The sequence below is a fragment of the Ictidomys tridecemlineatus genome, chromosome X (genome assembly GCF_052094955.1).
Source record: "Ictidomys tridecemlineatus isolate mIctTri1 chromosome X, mIctTri1.hap1, whole genome shotgun sequence".
NCBI classification, from domain to species: domain Eukaryota; kingdom Metazoa; phylum Chordata; class Mammalia; order Rodentia; family Sciuridae; genus Ictidomys; species Ictidomys tridecemlineatus.
This window is the reverse complement of record NC_135493.1, coordinates 61,476,173-61,498,065: the sequence shown is the minus strand read 5'-3', so window position 1 is coordinate 61,498,065 and position 21,893 is coordinate 61,476,173. Positions and strand designations below refer to the sequence as shown.

The following is a 21,893-nucleotide window of genomic DNA, read 5'->3' as shown; positions in this document are numbered from 1 at the left end:
CCCATATTCTGGGGGTATGTTAAGGCTTTGAGATGATATGCTATATTGGATAAAATTTAATATACTTTTAGTCTCTTCTAGACCAAAGTTGTTGGGACTGTTTAGCCAGCTCAGAATGGATCTTTGAAAGTAGAAAATTTACCTCACTACTCTCATTCATTGTGAGACTTGATATGTTTTATTTCTTTGCCCCTTTTTGTACCCTGTGTTTCTACCAGCTTTGTCCTTCCTTACCACTATACCACTTGTGTGGAGAGTCCCTAAGACCACCCCTAGATTTGGTAGTTAGCTAGAAAAATTTATAGGGTTCAGCATATGGTCATATTGCAGTGAAATGATACAGAGTAAAATCAGCAAAAGGAAAAGGAAATGGTATATAATGCAAAGTTTGTAAGAAACCAGGTATAAGCTTTTATGAGTCCTTTCCTAGTGAAGTCATCCTGGGTGTGCTTAATTTCTTCAGTAATGAATTGTGACAATATGAATGAGATGTTGTCGACATGGGTTGAGTCACAACTATAAGCTGAGTGAATAAGGTTTAATTGAGGGATTGCTAAAGAAACAGTATCTACCTACATGTACCAAAATTCCAAACTTCCAGAAGGAAAGCAGATATTCAGCATAAATCACATCATTTGTACAGAGTTTAAAAAAACTTGAGCCACTCTTATTTAGCAAATGTTTTGAATTGTTATAAGGAACTGGTTATTGGTTAAGTGCCCAGCTGCAAGCCAAGGGCCAACATTGCCTGCAGGTTTATCTCATGATAGTGGTCTCAAGCATCCTTTGTTAATTATTTCTCCATACCATTAAATAATCCTATCTGATAATTACACAGTGAATTTTGTCTTTGGCCATTTTTTGCCTCTAGATATGGTTATTCCTCTCAGTAGGCATTAATGTGTTACCTCCTCCCCTAAGCCCTTATTAAGCTAGTGTAGTTCTCTGGTCAGTAGCCATTTTGGCCTCCTTCCATCCATTCTCTGTCCACATCCCATTTACTAAACATTGTCCCCAAACTAAAGTACTTGAGGGCTGGGGATGTGTCTCAAGCGGTAGCGTGCTCTCCTGGCATGCATGAGGCCCGGATTCCATCCTCAGCACCACATACAAATGAAGATGTTGGGTCTGCCGAAAACTAAAAAATAAATATTAAAAACTCTTTCTTTCTCTCCCTCTCTCACACTCTCTCTTTAAAATAAATAAATAAATGAATGAATGAATGAATGAATGAATGAATGAATGAATGAATAAGAAAGAAAGAAAGAAAGAAAGAAAGAAAGAAAGAAAGAAAGAAAGAAAGAAAGAAAGAAAGAAAGAAAGAAAGAAAGAAAGAAAAGGTAGAGCTCTGAACCATTCTGCAGTGTGGTATCATTTTGTGGTTGATTTGTCCAAATGTATAATCCTAAAAGCAGCTTCAAGTACACCTACTTAGGTAACAGAGCTTTGTCCATATTTAGAAAAATTGCAGCATCCTAACTCTAACCCATATATCTCACTTCAGTAGAACCAACAATCTCCCTATATGTAATAATAATGCCTACATCCCATTTAACACATGACCAACTTCTAATTGAATATGCATTACAAATATTCAGTAGAAAATACCTTAAAACCAAGATCTCCATATGTAATAATTAATTTTATAGATTTTATCTTTACTGATTATTTTAATTGTGTGTATATATATTTATATAAATATATATTTATTTATTTCTGTGGTATAATGATCAAATCAGGGTGGGTAACATTTTCATCTCCTGAAACACTTGATTTTTTAATTAGCACACAATAATTTTATGTGTTTACGGGGTACAGTATGATATTACATTACTCCTATAATATGTACTGATCAAATCAGGATAATTAATGTCTCCATCTCATCATTTGTTTGTTTAGAGACTTCAAGCTCCTCTCTTCTGTTTTTTCCTAAAATATATAATAGATTTTTATAAACTATAATCACCCTACTGTGCTATAGAATAGTAGAATATAATATGTTTATTTCTGTTCTGGCAACCACTATCCAAACTCCCTTCCCTCTATCTGCTTCCCCCTAAATTTTGAAGGGAATTGTCCAAAATGCATTACTTAATTTCTCAGTAAGGAACTCATAACCTTCTTGTAAGAGAAATTGTTCCTTAGGTCATTCACCATGTTTCTGAATGTCAGCTAAAATAATGTAATGCGTGTGTTTTAGACTTCACATTTCAACCTACTAGTAAGTGGTGAAATAAATGTAGATCTAAGAAAGCATTTTATTAAAAGATAAAATAGAGGAGAATAGCAAAGATCACAGTTCTTTGTATTTAACATGGGTAAATATGAAATTTTTGTTTCTGTGAAGTGTATGTATGTGTGATATGACATAAGTCATAATGTAAAATTTATTTCTTAGTATGAGTCCTAGTCAAAAATGTTTGAAATCTGTTATTTTCATCTAACTCTGTTAAGCTACAAATAGAGGTAAAAGGAAATCACTTAATGGCTTCTTAGTATAACACACAAGTAGTTTGTGATTGTATCTAGAATCCTTTTGTAATTATTGGAGTAGGAATATTGAACTTAAATTTATTTTTTTTACAGATTAGCTTATTATATCAAGTAAAGAGAGGACAAACCTAAGTTTTCTAATCTTTAAAATAACACATCAAGGAAAACCACCACCTACCAAGTTTAGGAGCAGCACAGTTGCAGAAATTTGCTTGAGTCAAAGGAACTAAATTGTGAGATAATAGGACTATATAATCAACAATTAAGTAATAGAAACTGTAATAATACTGAGCAGGACTAAAAGAGCAAATTAGTACATGTTTTAATTAACCTAGACCCTCTGTTCTCATATGGTATAAAAACAGTTTAAATCTCAAGAAAACCTACATAAGAAATACAAGGAGGGCTGGGGATGTGGCTCAAGCGGTAGCGCGCTCACCTGGCATGCGTGCGGCCCGGGTTCGATCCTCAGCACCACATACAAACAAAGATGTAATGTCCGCCGATAACTAAAAGATAAATATTAAAACTCTCTCTCTCTCTTTCTCTTTCTGTCTCTCTCTTTTAAAAAAATAAATAAATACAAGGAGTTTGCCTACCGACTTCCCTCAAGCTCAGTCTATAATAGGCATGACTGTAAAAGGCTATGTTAATAATAAGTAAACCAGTCAGAGAAATATATTATTTTACATTTTCCTAAAGTACAATGTTGCCTGTAAATATTACCAGATGCTTTTTACCTTAGTCTTTGTTCATATGCCAGGTAAGATGTTTCTTTGTTTCTTTAATTTTTAATGCATTATTATTATACATAATATTGGGGTTCATTTTGATATATTTATGCAAGCATTGTATATAATTTACTCTAATTCTATTCCTGGGACTTCCCCTTTTCCTCCACTTTTCCCTTCCTTGCCCTGTTCCCTTTCCTCTATTCTACTGGTCTTTCTTCTTTGAGAGCTTTTTTTTTTTTTTTTTTTTTTTTTTTTTTTTTTAAATTAGTGCCTTGCAGATACACATAAAGGTGAAATTCACTATGGTATATTCATATATACTGTTATGTTTGGATGCAAGGTGTCCCCCAAAAGCTCATGTGTGAGACAATTAACTGGTAAATGGGGGCAGGTGGGATATGGCTAGAAGAAATGGTTCATTGAGGGCGTGGCTATGGGTTATATATTTTGTGTCTGGGGAATGAACTTTTTCTCTCTCTGCTTCTTGACCATCATATGAGCTGGTTTGCTTTGCTACAGTCTCCTGCCATGATGTTCTGCCTCACCTCGAACCCCAAGGAATGGAGCCAGCCTTCTATGGACTGAGACCTCTGAAACCATGAGCCCTCAAATACACTTTTCTTCCCCTAAAATTGTTTTGTTCAAATCTTTTAGTAGCAGTAGCGCAAAAACTGTCTAAAATATGTACGTAGGATACTTTGGTCAGTTTCATCCCACTGTCAAGTAGGGATTGAAGAAAGTGTTTGAGAAAATAAAAAAGTACTTACCCCAACTTAAAGTCCTATTATATAATTGCCTAACTATATTTACGGAACTCAAGATACCCAGCCAAGCATTTAAGATACACATTATTTTGAATAAACTGTCTGGTGGACCCAAGCTTTAGCTTACAGTGGTGGATTTCTAACTTTTCTGCAGAACCTAGAGTTCCCTGAAAGTGTTTAGGGGTGAATAGAGACAAATGAATAAGCCACACAAACAAGGTGCAATACTTAGCTTCTCACTCCTGGTTTAATCAGAGCAGCTTCAAGTTTACAAGTTTTATGTGTTAAAGTTCCTAGTGAGAGTCTATTTGGAAATTTTTTAGAAAGGGTTTTGCTCTCAAAAATGGTTTGAAAAATGACTCTTAGATGCTTATCCTAGATCAGTGACATGAAGGAGTTATGTACCTTTTAAAGTCCTTAGCTGATTACTTAGTTGAGTCATTCAACTTCCTATGAACTTAATAAAAAAAAGAACATATGAGATAGTTAATTTAACTTTAATATGGTGTCACCAACCCAGTAGTTGATTAATTCTTTATATTTTCGTCCTTTGTTAGATATTTGAAAAAGTGTGGTTATAACTTTGTTTCTTAGGACATGAAAAGCTACCTAGCTTCAAAACAGAAGAAAATCATCAGTTCCTTTTGTTTAGGAAATTATCGGTATTAAAATGAGAACACTTTTCTTAATTGGACATAACAACTAAAGGGCATTCATTAATTGATTTGAGATCCTTAAGGGCATTTTAGATATCACTTTGATTGGTATTATTATCTAAAGAGCAATTTAAAAGAGGATGATAGCTTAAGGAGAGCAAAGGAAATGTTATAGGATAAGTAAAAGATTCAGGATTTCTTGTGGCATCTATTTGGAATTTAATATACCTTTTTGAATTTTATAGGTTCTGGGTTTAAGAAGGTTGTTTATCCACTAGGAATGGCTACTTTAGGAGCAACTGTTTGCTACCCAGTTCAGTCAGTAATAATTGCAAAGGTAAGTTCTTTTTAAGTGATACCAACCTTTCATGATTTTTTTAAAACTCTCAGTGTGACAATATTTAAATTTTGTATAATACCTGCAATATTTAATTTTGGGAGATATATAGTTGGTATCAAGTTATGTAGGCAGAATTACATTAGTACCTCGGCCTGATAAATGTCATTCTTAATTACATAATCATCACAAATAGTATGAATTTGTTTAAATATAGTTCAACAACATACATGCAGGTTTGAGGATTACATTCAGAGACACTGAATTAGAATTTATAAGCAGAAATACTGCTCCATTGATGCTATATAAGATTCAGGTTTTTTAAAAAAATATTTTTAGTTGTTGATGGACCTTTATTTTATTTACTTATCTATATGCAGTGGTGAGAATTGAGCCCAGTGCTTCACATGTGTGAGGCAAGCGCTCTACTGCTGAGCTATAACTCCAGCCCCAAGATTCAGTTTTTTAGTAACAGAAAAGTATGCTTTTTAGCAGCTGTTCATTTGAGAAGATTAACATAATGCAAGAAATAATCAATTGATAGATTACAGAGTCTTTGGAATATTAAATGGTCATATACAAAATGAATTTTGAAAACACCTAGAACAAAGAAACATCTTTCAAAAATGCTTATTAGAGTTGTTTCATGATTTTCTTCTGAGCTTACCTATAAATCTAAAGATTAAATTAATGATTTGAATAGTTTTTGTGAGTATTTTATTTTTAACACAAGTTCAGATTGAGAAGGAGAATTTTGGGCTATGCATTTTTTCCTTTTTTTCTTCCTCCATTAATTATCAACATTTAACATTTTCCTCTCACACTTGATGCATAGAGAAGGACTTTATGTATTTATATTTTCATTTGTACATCTCTTTAATTATTGATATAGATAAAACTGCCTATTCAGTATTTTGAAAATGTCAATGATATCATGTACTACATAATTTATAATATGATTGAGCTATAAAAGTTTATAGCAAAGGAAGAGAGCATTAAATCTAGTTACACTTGAGAGACAGCATTGATTAATAAAAACATAAATTCATTTTTAAAACTCCCTCATAAGATTTTATGTTGGAATTAGCCACTGAAATTAATACCATGTTGATGTTCAAAGAAAACTTTGAGGACATTTAATTCAGTGTCCATATTTTCTCCTTTACTGAAAAGTAAAGCATGTCAGTGAACTTTTAGTCACTGACATGCCCAGGATTACACTCAGTTGCAGATGCCCTGGTTTCCTCTCCATTAATGTTCCCAGTGGACGATGCCACCATGGATGGTATATTTTTTCTTTAATTGCTTTGTATTCTTTGTTTGAGCAAAATGATACCTACCCATCTCCTTAAATAATACAAGCATTATAGAAAGAAAAGTTTATCAGAAAACTAACCACTCACATTACTTCTGTCCATAAAAATAACAGTATCAAAATTTGATAGAATATACCTAGACATCTTTCCATGCATCAAGAAGATAGAAAAAACTAATGGGTGAATGCACAGATAACTGTGAGCATAGTATGCATCTTTTTTTGTTTTTAAAAGTATGATATTAAGGGGCTGGGTTTGTGGCTCAGTGGTAGAGTGCTTATCTAGCATGTGTGAGGCACTGGGATTGATCCTCAGCACCACATAAAAATAAATTAAAAAATAAAGGTCCATCAACAACTAAAAAATATTTTTAAAAGAAAGATACTAAATATAATTTATTTTTACCAAAGGAAAAATAAAAGAATTGCTGAACTTCAAATAAAAGTTTGTTTAATATAAGAGATGGTAATATTAATTCCCTAAAAATTCTTCTAGGATAAATAATGATTGTTACTTAAATTCCTAGAGCTGAAATGCTTGCTATTCCTTTGTCACATGACAATATTATGTGTAACATTTGGCAGAATATATTATAGAGAGAATGTGATTTCTTAACCTGAAATCCATGATGGACTTGAGTCTATTACTCACTTCCCCATCCAAATTTTCATAAAAATGTGTATATACAATATAACTCTTCCTATTTGATATTATCAGGATCATTAGTTAACAATTGAAAATACTACAGCATGTAATTGTAAAAAAGATCTAAAAATATGTATCTGAAATTTTATTTCAAATTAAAGCATACATAGTCATTTTTCTCCATTTTAAAGGATGACTTTGAGTACCAGAGTCCTTGATGAAGATATATCTTTCTTACAAATGTGTCATATCTACAAATTCCTGTTTACATTCCTTGAAAATAAAAATCACACTTAAAACAGGTTTAAAGTATATGAATGCTGAATTATGTTAAATTTTATCATTTTTCCAAGCGTTTTATACCTATCTTATTAACCTTTAATTTCATAGGATTCAATTTTTAATAGCCCTTTACTTTGAGTCTTTATAAAACTTCAAAGTTAATTTTCCTACAAACTATTTTTTTTTTAATTTTTTAGTTGTAGACAGACACAATACCTTCATTTTATCCATTCATTTTTATGTGGTGCTGAGAATCAAACCCAGTGCCTCATATATGCTGGGCAAGTGCTCTACCACGGAGCCACCAACCCCAGCCCCAAACTAATTTTTTTCACACTACTTTTACCATATTATGTCACATATAAATTGTTTAGTTACAAGTAAAACTGATGAACAAATTTGGAGACAAAAGCTATGTATTCTTGGTAAGCAGACAAACCAAGTACAAAAGATGTACATTGGAATATTGGAAAATAGTATTGATGAATATTCAGGATTCTATGAGTATCATTTACTATAAATTTTAAAAAAATATATGTGGTTAATTTGGAAAGCCTTTTTAAAAGGATGTCAGGTAAGAGATTTTCTACTCTTTTTTTCCAGAAGGAAAGGGCCCATAACTTCCAAGAGATTATTCATGGTATCTGTGATTTTAAAAGGTTAAGAAATAATAGTCCAGAAAATCCTTTGAAAATCAAATGTCTTTTTTGAGTTATTTACCATATTTTATTTTTTTAAACATTTTATTTTTAAATACATGACAGCAGATTGCATTACCATTCTTATTACACATATAGAGCAAACTTTTTCATATCTCTGTTTGTATGTTATTTTCCATCTTGAAAATATACTTCAAGATGGGATTATTCTTTGCTTTTCATACTTTTCCTCATAATTCATTTATTTTCCTCTATGAAGATTTGCAAGTAGTCTTTCTTTGAAAACTATAAAATATCTAGGACTAAACTTACTACATAATTTTTTCAAGTCTATTTAAAAATTATGAAACATAATTGAAGGGCATTTTAAGTTATAATATATTTAATTGAGCAATAGTGAATATATGAAAGGTGTGCAATGGGCATATCTCATATATGTGTGTGTATGTATATGTGTATATATGTATGGTTTTATATAGTGATTAACATAACCAATTAACACAGCCATCACTAAACAATGCTGCACATTATATCCCCAGAAATTGTTCATCATATAACTGAAACTTTCTACCTTTGATAAACATTTCTGCTACTCCCTCTCCTTAGAGTTCTCTGTTTAATCTATTATCTGTTCTATTCTGGTACATATACAAAAGAGTGTCTTGAAGAAATATCTGTGCCTGCATGTTTATTGCAGCATTATTCATAATAGACAAGATTTGAAATAACCTCAGTGGATGAATGAATACAGAAACTGTGATACGTAGATAAAGATGAAATGTTGTTCAGCCACAAAAAAGTAGGAATCGTGCCACTTGAGACATCATAGATCAACCTGAAGGACATTATGCTAAGTGAAATAAGCCAGACACAGAAAGACAAATACTGTATGTCAATTATATGTGACATTATATGTTTTAAAATCTTCAATATGTTTATAGATATGTATCTTATTTCTTGATGAAAATAATAAACATTGAAATATGTCAAATATTCTAAATATAGAAATTTAATTCAATTCTTACAGAAGCCCTTGATTAAAATGGAGGGTAACATTCAACCAGCATTTGTTGTCCATCTACAATGTATTGTTCACTATACTAGGTTAAAATATAGATGATAAAATATATCAAGAGAATGAAGAAAATGTGCAAAAATTATATTAATTTTTTCTGTACAAGGGAGTGGAATTTGGTGTTGATAGGAGTATATTTTCAGATCAGTGTGTAAACAAAGGACGGAATATACAAGAAATGTGTTGGAATAGTTGACTGTTCAAAAAAAATTAAGAATCTTACCAGCTATGATGTAAAAATAAATTTCTAAATATTCTAAGTGGAATAAAATCTAATCATAAAATAAAATGCTACTTAAAAGGATGAAAAAGGGAATGTTTATATCATTTTGTCATAGGAAAGGTCTTAAGTAAAACAGACTAGAAGCCATGAAAGAAAAAATTTACATATTTGTCTACATCAAAAGAATTAAATTACTACAACACAATATACTATATACAATGTTAACAGATAAAATTAAAAAGTGGGAAAACTATTTGTAATATATATATATGACAAAGGACAAGTAGTCTTCATGTATTAAGTGCTCCTATAAATCCATGAGAAAAAGATGAATGCTTTCTAGGAAAATGGAAAAAGTACATGAAGGGATAACCCACAAAAAGTAAATAAATGGCATGATTTTATGAAAGATGATAGATTTTATCAGCACTCAAATAACTGCAAACTTATCTGCTCATATAGATATTGTTTTCATGGATAGTTAGTGTGTAGTGCGTGATGTGCTGGGTGTTGAACTCAGAGCCTCATGTATGCTAGGCAAGCACTCTACACTGAGTTACATCCATAGTCATAGATAGTTGACTTTTAGCCTTGCAAATTGAAAAAGATTTAAAAGATTCATAATACTGCTGCTGATGAATAGGGTAAGAAAACAGAACTGTGTTCTTGGAGTGTAAATTGCTGCAGTATATTGCTGACTTCTGAGTGTCATTGTGGTAATATTATCAAAAATTAAATGTTTGTACTCATTTCTTCAGAAATTTCATGTCCAGGAATTTATTCTAAGGAAATACCACAAGGGAATATGATCCCAGTTATATGTGTAAGGATGCTAGTTTCAGCATTGCTTATAATTTCCTCCCTTTCCTAAAAAGGGAAGTTGCCCATGTGCCTGTCAGCAGGGGATTTTTTTAAAAGGAGCTATATTGCATTTATTCTAGAATACTATACTATAGAACTATTTTAAAAATAGACCTATTTGTGTATAAATTAATATGGAAGCACCTCTATGACATATTGTTAAACCTTTTAAAAAGGTAAATCTCAGAAAAGTATATGTATTTCAATCCTATTAAAAATGACAACAAAGTTTACATGTGTAATTTATTTTAATTTTATTTTTATTGGTTCTTTTTAGTTATACATGATGGCAGAATTCATTTTGATACAATTATACAAGCATGGGATATATCTTATTCTAGTTAGAATCCCATTCTTATGATGTACATGGTGGTGGCATTCTCTGTGTTGTTTTCACATATGTACATGGGGAAATTATGTCAGATTCATTCCACTGTCTTTCTTTTCCTTATCTTTTTCCTTATCTTTCTTTTCCTTATCTCTCTTCCCTTTCTTCCATTCCCCATTATCTAATCTACTGTACTTCTACTCTACCGCTCACCCCACCCCTTATTGTGGGTTAGCTTCCACGTATCAAAGAAAACATTAGACCTTTGGATTTTGGGGACTGACTGACTTTACTTAGTCTCCAGATTCATCCATTTGGTAGCAGATGTCATTAAGTCATTCTGCTTTATGGTGGAGTAATACTCTGTTTGTATTATACTACATTTTATTTATCCACTCATTTGTTGAAGGGCATCTAGGTTGGTTCTATGGCTTAGCTATTATTAATTAAGCTTCTATAAACATTGATATGATTGTGACACTATAGTATTTTAAATCCTTTTGATATATACCATAGAGTGATAATTCAGTCAAATGGTAGTTCTAGTCCAAGTTTTTTGAAGTTCTCCATACTGCTTTCCAAAGTGATTGTAGCAATTTGCAGTCCCATTAGCAATGTATTAGAGTACCTTTTTTCCCAACATCTTCACCAACATTTATTGTTACTTGTATTTTTGATAATTGCCGTTCTGACTGGAATTGAGATGGAATCTCAGTGTAACTATTTTAATTTGCATTTCTCTAATTGCTAGAGATGTTGAACATTTTTGCATATATTTGTTGACCATTTGTATTATTTCTTCTGTGAAGTGTCTGTTCAGTTTTTGATCTTTTATTTGCTGGTGTGTGTGTGTGTGTGTATGTGTGTGTGTGTGTGTGTGTGTGTTAAGTTTTTTGAATTCTTTATATATCCTGGAAATTAATGTTTTCTCTGAAGTGTGGGTGACAAAGATTTTTCTCTTCATGTTCTTGATTGTTTCTTTTGCTGTGAAGAAGATTTTTAATTTAATGTCATCACATTTATTGATTATTGATTTTATTTCTTATGCTTAAAGAGTGCTATTAAGGAAGTCGTTTCCTGAGCCAATATGTTGGAGTGTTGGGCACACATTTTTTCTAGTAGGTACATGGATTCTGGTCTAATACCTGGGTCATTGATCCACTTTGAGTTTAGTTTTGTGCAGGGTGAGAAATAGGATTTAAATTTTATTATTTTACATATGGATATCTATTTTTCCCAGCACCATTTGTTGAAGAGGCTATCATTTCTCCAATGTATGATTTTGGCACCTTTGTCTAGTTTGAGGTCTTTTTGTGGGATTGTCTTTGTGTCTTCTATTCTGTTTCATTGGTCTTCTTGACTGTTTTGGTGCCAATATCATGCTGTTTGTTTTGTTTTCATTTTAACTATAGTTCTATTGTATAATTTAAGGTCTGATATAGTGATGCCTCCTGTTTTTCTTTTCTTTTTTGCTCTTTTTTGTTTTTATTTACTTTTTAGATATATATGATAGTAGAATGTGTTTTGACATATTATACATACATGAAGTGTAACTTCCCATTCTTGTGGTTGTGCACAATGTAGAGTTACAATGGTCATGTGTTCATATATGAACATAGGAAAGTAACGTCCAATTCAGTCTACTGTCTTAAATATTCCCATCTCCCTTCCTTCCCTTCATTTCAAGAATTTCTAATTGATTTTTTTCAGAATTTCTTTTTCCTTATTAAAATGGTCTTTCACTTCTTATATTTTGTCTCTGATTTCTATCCTTACATCATCTTTTTATCTCATAGATCAGTTTCACTATAAACTTTCTAAATTCTTTCTCTGACATTTGTTCCACTGTGGTGTTGGTGGAGTCTGCTTTTGAGTCACTTTGGTTTGTTTGGGATGGTTTATTCCCTTGTATTTTCATATTTTTTGTGTGTCTGCCCATATATCTGAAGCAGCAGAGCTTCTATTCTATTTGCCTTTAGTGATCCTGTAGGTTTCCTGTGCCTCACAGATGGTGGGGCAATAATTGCAACAACTATGCATATGATATATAGCACTAAATTAAGTTCTTAATTCCCATGTTGACACAAAGATAATTGACACAATAAACAGCACTGATAGGCTCAGCAATTTCTATAAGTAATGACAGCAAGTAATCATGAATTATCTGGCATAGAATCAAACAATAGGTTTTATTTGACTTCAGTTGTATTAATTGTTGCTATAGCATTAATGCTATGGTCTGGCATTTTATAAACAAATTAGTGTTAGGAAAAGTTAAAGAGAGTTAATTAGAAGAAAAGATGAAGGGGTAGAAAGTGTAGTCTCGAGATAAGTAGAGCAAATGTAGAGGCAACGTAGGATGTATTATTTATGGGGGGGGGGGTAGAGAAAAATAGAAGTAAAAATTAAAGGAAGAGTGAAAGAAGAATAAAGTTTAGCTGTTAGTGAGAGAAAGAGAAACAAAGGAAAAAGACTTGTGACACAGATAATAGAAAACCAAACCAAAATATATGAATCAAAAACTCTAACCCTCAAAAAACAGAGTAAGGAAAAATAACTACTTTCAAGAAGCACTAGAAATTAGAAAGCAGAAACAAATATGTATATTTATAAATGTCTCTCATGTATCAATCAGTTCACATTGAAAAGGAAAAAAAAACAGTCAGTGAGATTATATGCTTGCTGTCTGTTCCAAACTGTCTCTCCATTTCTTAGCTTCCCTTCTCAGCAGGATGATGTGGGGAGATGTAGAAGATACTGTTGGCTTCACTTCCAGGGTATAGATACCACTGGTTTCTATGAGATGAGTTTTTGGAAATGAAGCTTCTAAGGTCGAGGATCAGATCTAGTATTGCCCCAGGTGTTTGTTGCATGGGAAATTATTGAACATTAATTAATCAACACACTTCTAGAACTATATCCCACCAATCTCCCCAGGGCTCCACTCATTGGAAGGAGAAGTCAGTCCTTTACTGGTTCTGTTGTTTTGGGATACTGCCATTTCTGGCCTTCCAGGATCTGTCATTCCTGTCCTTTCAGATTCTTCAGCCACTGCCTCTAGTCCTAGGCATTCCTGGTCTCAAGGGAGGAGAAGAGGGTGAGGTCTCTAGCCTCTCTGACCTGTGTTACCCCCCAGGCAAAATGCTCTCCATGCCAGAAATTTTCCTGATTTGCTAGACTCAGTTGAGATCAGGAAGCTGACATCTGCTGGATTCATGTACTCTGAACTCAAGGATCTAAGTTCCCTGTATGAGTTGGATTTGCTATAGCACCATGTCCAAAAATGTCTCCAGCTTGGCTCCCTGTGCATAGCAGACAGACTCAGGTGACTTGTGTGCACCAGTTTAATGAGCTGAATAGCCTGTGGGTGAGCCCAAGGCGGGCTGACCCTCCCATCCTGGGATTCTCCCCACCAAGTCTATCTGCTGCACATTTTACTCTTTTCCAAACTTGTATAATAATTTCCTCTGCTCCCACTCAGCTCCAATTCTGTTCTTTATTCTTGTCTGATATACCAAAAATTTACTAGTCTTCAAGACTCTCTGTCCAATATTAAGTATCAGTGAAGTGCCTTTTTAACTCCCCTCAAAGAAAGCAGTTTTCTCACTATTTGAGTCCTGTGTCATGGAGCTGTGGGAAAAGCCGTTTCCCACTAAACCACTATCTTGTTCCTTGTGCAATTTATTTTTAAATTTAGTTTAAAACATCACCAAGATTGTAGTGTATGATCTATTTTGTTATCCCCCCCTTTTTCCCAATTCAGTGGTTCATCATGGACTTCTGTCCATGTAGGACATACAGTTCTACCTCATTTTGGTAGATCTATAAAATGTTAACATGTCATTTGTTTTAAAATACTGTGGGTATGCTTGTGTGTATGTATTATCCCCCTTAATTGTGGTTTGACTTTCACAGTTTTAATCAACTACCATCCAAAAATATTAAGTGAAAAATTCCATAAATAAAAAGTTCATGAGTTTTAAATTGTGCTCTATAATGAGTGGTGTCATGAAATCTTGCAGTATACTCACCAGGGCAAGAATACTACCTTTGTTCAATGTGTCACAGGAAAGCAGGGAGCTGAAACTCCAGACCTCAGTTCTTGTGTTCCAATGAAAGAAAATGTAAAGCCATACACCAAAAGTCATATAAGAGAACTTTATTATAATTGAAAGTGAAGTGAATGTAAAGTAAAAGCAAAGTGAGCCCTCTCTCTCAAGAGAGAGAGAGAGAGGACTGTCTCTGGGCAGAGAATGACAAAGGAGACAGTGCTGTCTCAAAATTTATTAGTATTTGACATGCATTTGCCAGCTACTGCCAGAGAACTGGGGAATACCTTCTTTACTCTCTGACAATCAGGTGTTTAACTCCTCCTTCATGGTGGGTGATGGAATTTTCAACCTTAGTTGGTCTACTCTGGAACTCTCACGATAGCCTTCCTATTTAGGGTTGCTTAATGTACAAGTCAATCCCATGTTAATCTGAGCACTGGGGTCAGTAACTGATCAGAAGTTACCTTAGTGCATCTGTGCTAATAAAGGAATCTTCCTTCCTGGACAAATGGAACTAACTTCACATCAACCTCAGTGGACCCTGTCAAAAGTTAGTCCCATTAATATGTTTCTCTTGATGTGTTTTCCCATAAGCTCATTTGCTTCGCTTTATTTTCTACAAATTAACTACAGCCATTTGCTTTCTTGTCTACTTTGTAAGTAGTTTTAAAAAAATACCCTCAAGTGGGCTTGGGTTGTGGCTCAATGGTAGAACACTTGCCCTGCACTTGTGAGGCACTGGATTCAATCGTCATTATCACATAAAAATGAATGAATTAATTAATTAAAGGTATTGTGTCCATTTATGCAACTAAATTTTTTTAAAAGACCCTAAAATGATTTAAACTACACTTGTGACCTTGACATGCATTTGCCAGCTACTGCCTAACATTCCCCACTCAAGGACTAGAGCCCCTGAATCATCCAGTGAATAAGAGGTGATGAAGTCAAATTGGTAGCTACTTTCTGCTGATTAGGGGCATAGGCCTATATATAGGGTAGGTATCTCTAATCCTTGCTATCTGTCAGTGAAATGCTTCAGATTATGAGTAAGTTCTGACAAAGGGGCCATGGTAATTCTCTGGTTTGGTAGAAACAGATTGTAAAGCCATCTGGGAGGTGGATGACCTATGAACAAAACAAGAACACATAAGTATTGGGAAAAGATTGATACAACAATAAACATAGTAACATCTAAATATACCGATGATATGATAATGACTATAGGTATCAGCAGTTTCTTCCACCATCAAGTGTCAGAAAACTATGAGCTAAAAACTTGACCCCATGATGAAACAGGTGAGGACATAACATCTCTTTGAAAATTATTTAAGGATTTTAGTTTCATTGTCAGAGTGGTCAGGAATGTAAACACAACATTCTGTCTGGATAATGGCACAAATGCTACCCTGATCTGCAGTGAGAGCATCCATAGCCATCCGGTTTTGTAATACAGCTTTTTTTCATGACAGTCACCTCTGTGTTAAGGAGAGAAATACATCTGTCAGTGTCATAAAGAGCTTTTGATTATAACTGGTCAGACTTCCATGTGCCAGATTATGTCCTATAGACCAATCTGAGGGATAATTATCAGAGTTAGAAAATCAAACTAGTGAAAAATAGATTAAGCTCACCTATGTAGGAGGTTAGGAAAATCTGTGGGTCTCAAATTGACTCAGAACAAACTTGTGACTGTGACAGTGTCTTTTTTTTGTATTTATCAGACACTCCTGTATAAGAATACTTATTAATAACTTCCCAGTTTTACTTTTGAGAGGACTGACATAAATTTATATCTTAAGCTACATTAAAAAATTATCTTTTCTTTTAAATGTCCATGTATGGCTGTGTTTTGGTTATACTCTCCTGCAAGTTGTTTAAGACCAAGTTGGTCAAAAATTGACCCTTTCCCTATCTGCTGTTTAGTCAGCTAAGATTTAATAGGAGTTGCTTTTACAAGCTTACAAGAATACTCTTAGCTTCTTTATCTTTCTCCTATGAGTTGTGCTATTTGCCTGGATGGTTCAGAGTCTTGCTGACCACATATGGGTCATATATGGCTTTATATCCCTTCCCAATGACCCTCGTTTTTGCACTGTTTACACTGGTTGGCTTCCTGTTTTCTAGAGTCTCCACAATCCCCCTGATCAAGAGGTCAGGTAACTCACCAGAGTTTCAGGACATTTAGAGAGGTCCCATCATTCCCTAAATTCCAGCTGACCTTAAAGGGCAACAGTCAAAATATTGACTTGAGTTTTCCTTGGCCCTTTTACTTCCTTGACTTTGGTCTCCAAGCTTTAGTTTTAAGCATTCAACAGGCCACTTTCAACATTCTTGAAATGGGAGTAATGGGTTCGTGGCCATACTGGAAGTCTGCATTATACGCTATCTTTCCTATAGGAGATAATTAATTGTCTTAAATTAACTCAGATTGTTCTGTTAAAAGTAGTACTGTGGAATACTAATGGGTAACAGTTATAAATTTTTACAAGCTAAACAAAAAATGAAGCTAAAAGAGCAACAACATAGCTAGTTTGTATAGTAACTATAAACTAAGAAACATAATCTCTATAGTAGTACTAAAGTATATTTGATATCTATTTATCCTCTCAAAAGACCCGTTAATTTATGAACTTAATTACTTATGAAAACCTTTTCAAGTTTTATTTTCTTTTAAAACACTCTTATAACCTTAAATACCTTTTATAGTTTACCAAAATATTTATGTAATTTTGTATTGAATCCTTTGTTTATTTTGCGATCACAGTTATCTTTATAACAAACATATGTCTTTTGAAAACAACTTTAAATAAATTTAATTCTGACCTACTTTAGAGCCATCTTAACATGAAGTAAGGTGAACGGCAAAGTCTTAACTCAGTTATCACAAATAGGCTTATTATTTTATATATAAATATATCTCATTTATATAACAATGAAACATTGATGTACTTAAAGCAAACAGATGCAAGCTATGTTTTTAAATGGCAATGTGGTTCTTTTCTGTAAGATACAATGTATAAAAGAGAGCACTTACTGGTTACATTGCCTGTAAACCTATGTAAACTTTTATTTTATAAACTTTTACAAGCCTTAGACAAACATATTTAGTTCTCAGATGTATACATATCTCTAGTTGCATATATTTAGAATGTTAACTATATTGCAATTACCTAAAATACCAGTTGTTTATTAAGCAATTATGAAGTAATCATTTAAAAGATTTCAAAGCCATTAAAAACCCAAATTCCTTTAAGATTTAAATTCCCCTACGTAATAAAGCTTAGCAGACACAACAGATCATCTTGATAAGAGCAGATAAATGTTTTAAGAAAACCTTAATGTTCTTAAATAGAGAATTAGACTTTGTTTTATATTAATTTATTAACAGTTGACCTTACGGGGGGGGGGAAACCCTTAAGTTTAACTAACTGTGCTGCTTATAGACAACTTAATCACACACAAACTTTTTAGATTTATCTTCTATGAACCTTTTGTAGTTTACATAGACATTTCACAGCCAGTTCTTATCTTTAATTTTGTCCTCAATTTTATCCTGAAGTTTAGGACAAAAATAATACCTATACTACCAGATACTTTTTTCATCCAAAAATATTTTCTTTCCCCTTTCATTTTTCTTACCATAATATATTTTCATACCTATAACTTTCTTACATTTCTTTCTTAATTACTGACCTTTTAAGTTTAGATTTTAAAACAATCTTTGAAAATTTATGAATTTATACAAAATACACTATAATAAAATAAAATACTTTTTTCCTTATAGGTTTTTTATTAACACTAGCTTGTTATTCATTGGCCAGTTATTCAAGGGTTAACCCTCAAATACACTAGAAAAAGAAAGAGACTTCTTTTAAAGAGTCCCAAGCAAGAAAAATAAACCGTGGTAATGGTGGGAGTAAATCTGCTAGATGAAGGATAAGTGATCAGCTGAACCTTTCACATCAGCATCCAGAATGGCAGATAGAATTTTTTTCTAATGTTCATAATTTCACAGGGTCTATTTTAGTTTGTAAATGGCTAAATCTGACAGGAATACATGAAAGTAGAATTTTATCCCTCAATCATCTTGTTTTTAGTGAAGACCCAGAAATAAAGCATTCTGAAACCCTTTCTATTGACTAATAATTTATTAAAACACATTTATAAATGCTTAACTTATTTATGTTAAATCAGATTTACTCATTTTTAACTTAGGTTACCTATGAAAACCAAGTCTAGTTAACATTTTAAGCCATGTTTTTTTCTGTTGAAAAAGAAAAACCTAAAAGCAATGGATATTACACTTCAAATATTTGATAGAAAACAACAGTCTTCATTGACTGATCACCTAGAGAAAAAAATGTGTGGGTTAGTGATTTAAATGCATATTTATTTTTATCTCTAATCATTTTAAGTCACAGGAACTGAAAGTTATTTGGATCCATTTTTAAAAATTCATGAGTGCTCATTTATCAGTATGCCAGTTGTGGTACCATGTACATGATACACAGACACAAGTGCACATGCAGATACAATATAAAAAAGATGTGTGCATACCTAGACATAAAGATCAACAGGAAACCAAGATTTTATAGCTTTTTTCCCGGAATGACTTCCAAAGGTAGGATAAAAAAAACTATAAAGGTTTCTTAAACAGACTGTCATATTTAGCCATTTACAAATTAAAATAGACCCTGTGAAATTATGAACATTAGGAATAAATTCTATCTGCCATTCTGGATGCTGATGTGAAAGGTTCAGCTGATCACTCATCCTTCATCAAGCAGATTTACTCCCACCATTACTAGGGTTTATTTTTCCTGCTTAGGACTCTTTAAAAGAAGTCTCTTTCTTTTTCTAGTGTATTTGAGGGTTAACCCTTGAATAACTGGCCACTGAATAAAAACAGCAGAAAGAAAAACAGAGGACAATAAAATTCAGTTAGAAAAAAACAAGACTAATTTGTTCAGGAGAGAAGATGAATTTATCATTTAAAAAACTTGAGCTCAGAAAAAGACAAAGACAAAAAATGGCATGGCCATGATTACTCTAGAAAAGGAGCATATAGAACTGCTTTATCAAACCAGAGTGCACTTTTGGATCAGATTAGATTCAGCCCAAATATTTAAAGAATGTGGGAGCCTGTGAAGTCCTCAGAAAAAGGTTTTTAAGAAAAAAAAACTTGTTCTTTTAGGATCTTGCCATTTTTCTTCCCTGTGATCATCTGGAGAGAAGAGAAAATCATTTAAGGAGGAACTTATTGAAAGAGCATAATCCCAACGTATAAAAAAAGAGAAAACAGTGTTGTATGTATCACAGCAGCTTGCATTTAAAAGTGACACTTTTATCAGAAAGGCAGCTAAGAAGCAAGGAAAGCTGCCATTTTCATTATAAGAGAAAAATCGCCTATACATATGGCACTTTTGATTATTATTTTCCTAGTCCCCTGGTAATTTTTTAATCTCCTTCCATGAGATAGCTACTACCTAACCAATGTATATGCTATAACACTACCCACTTGTTAGTCACTTTAGTCACTTGGTAGCCATCTAGGTTAACAAGTCAACTGTCACAATACCTCACTACTTGTGTTTAAGTAATTCCTATTTTACTTAATGATGATCTCAAAACAGAAGAGAAGTGGTGTTGGCACTACTTAGATGGAATAAAGAACTTCCACATAACTTCTATATTATAATTGTTCTGCTTTATTAACTTTTGTTAATATCTTACTGTGCCTAATTTATATATTAGATATTATCACAGATATCTATATAGAAAAAAATATATATGCAATTACATAGGGATGGATATATATATATATACACACACACACATATATATATACACACATATACATGTGTATATATATATATATATATATATATACACACACACACACACATTATACATTTATATATTAGTTATATATAAGGTTCAGTGGCAAGCATCCACTAGAGATCTTGGAACATATTCCCCACAGATAAGGAGGCAATTGTGTGTGTGTGTGTGTGTGTGTGTGTGTGTTTGTGTGTGTATAATATACATAATAATAAAAATTCAGGAAGAATATATAAATGTTAACAAAGTTTATATTGGGAGAGGAAGAAGACTTTCTTTATCCCAATATATTGATTAATTTTGTAAGTGTAGTATATACTTAGTGAAAATAGGAGAAACTTTTCTACTTGAGTAAGAAAAAGATAGCTTTAAAAAAACATGTTTGTAGAAAGTGTAATCTTGGAAATCTCCCAATGAAAAATCAATAACTCTTGGGCTAGGGTTGTGGCTCAGTGATAGAGTGCTTGCCTAGCCTGTGTGAGGCACTGGGTTTGATCCTCAGCACCACATAAAAATAAATAAACAAAGCTATTTAAAAAGATCAATAACTCTTGAATTTACTTTAGCCACAAGGAACAAAGATGAAAAAGGAATAAGAAGGAACCCAAAAGAGATTTTCAAAGGGAAACTACTATGAATGCAAGTAACAGCAACTTTAGGAATTCTAGCCTCTGCTTTAGTGTATTTGTATTTTATCTTTCTACCCAAAATATTATTTTTCTCTGGAGAAACTAGTTACTTTCTTAGTGAATGGAGAAAGTGCCATAAAAATTTAAGAAAAGCATCAACTTTAAAGTCTCAAAATCTCATATTTCCATCCAACTGTTTATTATTTCAAATTATTTTCCCCAAACTTATATAAATAGACATAGTTTTCACTTAACATAAGGTTTCCCAAGATCAACCACATTGTTACAAATGGCAGGACACAGAAATACAAAGTTGTATGGCATCGCTGATGGAATCTAGAGTAGTTCAACTTATAGAAGCAGATCGTAAAATTATAGTTGCCAAAGGTTCAAGGGTTAAAGGAAATGGGGAGATGTTGGTTAAAAGACAATCTTTCAGTTATAAGATGAGAAAGTTCTGGAGATCTATGTATAGCAAGTCAATTATAGAATAATAATGTATTGAATACTTGAAATTTCTTGAGGGAGTGTATCCTAAGGGTTCTCAAAACATACCACATACACACACACATGAACACATGTACACACGCACACATCAGCACATGCATGGAGGCTGTGTGAGGGAATTGGCTAGTTAGCTTAACTGCAAGAATCATTATAAAAGGATATAGAAAAACACTATGTTGTTTATCTTAGATATAATTTTGGTTTGTCAATTACACCTCAGTAAAACTGGAAAAATATTTTTAACACAGTAAAATAGGTCTGGGGATCTCACTTTGTGGAGTATGCAACTGCTATGTACAAAGTCTTGGTTTCAATCCCCATTGTTGAAAAAATAATAATAAAATACACATAATTTACAATTAACTTGTTATAGTATATATGCAAATTATACATTTATTAGCCTCTTATATAAGAAAGAAATTTTTCATATAAGATTTAGAAAATGGTGCTTTGTTATATGATTTAGAGTTTTATATTTTCCTTATTGA

General features: G+C 32.8%; 1 protein-coding gene across 2 annotated transcripts in view; it reads left to right on the top strand.

Moving 5' to 3' along the window:
* Positions 1-21,893, top strand: part of Apool (apolipoprotein O like) — a 68,215-nt gene that overhangs the window by 38,389 nt on the left and 7,933 nt on the right. For both annotated transcript variants that reach the window (XM_005328838.4, XM_013360157.4), the window contains exon 6: positions 4,893-4,984. In XM_005328838.4, the coding sequence (XP_005328895.3) occupies positions 4,893-4,984 (92 nt within the window). The remainder of the gene's footprint in view (positions 1-4,892; positions 4,985-21,893) is intronic.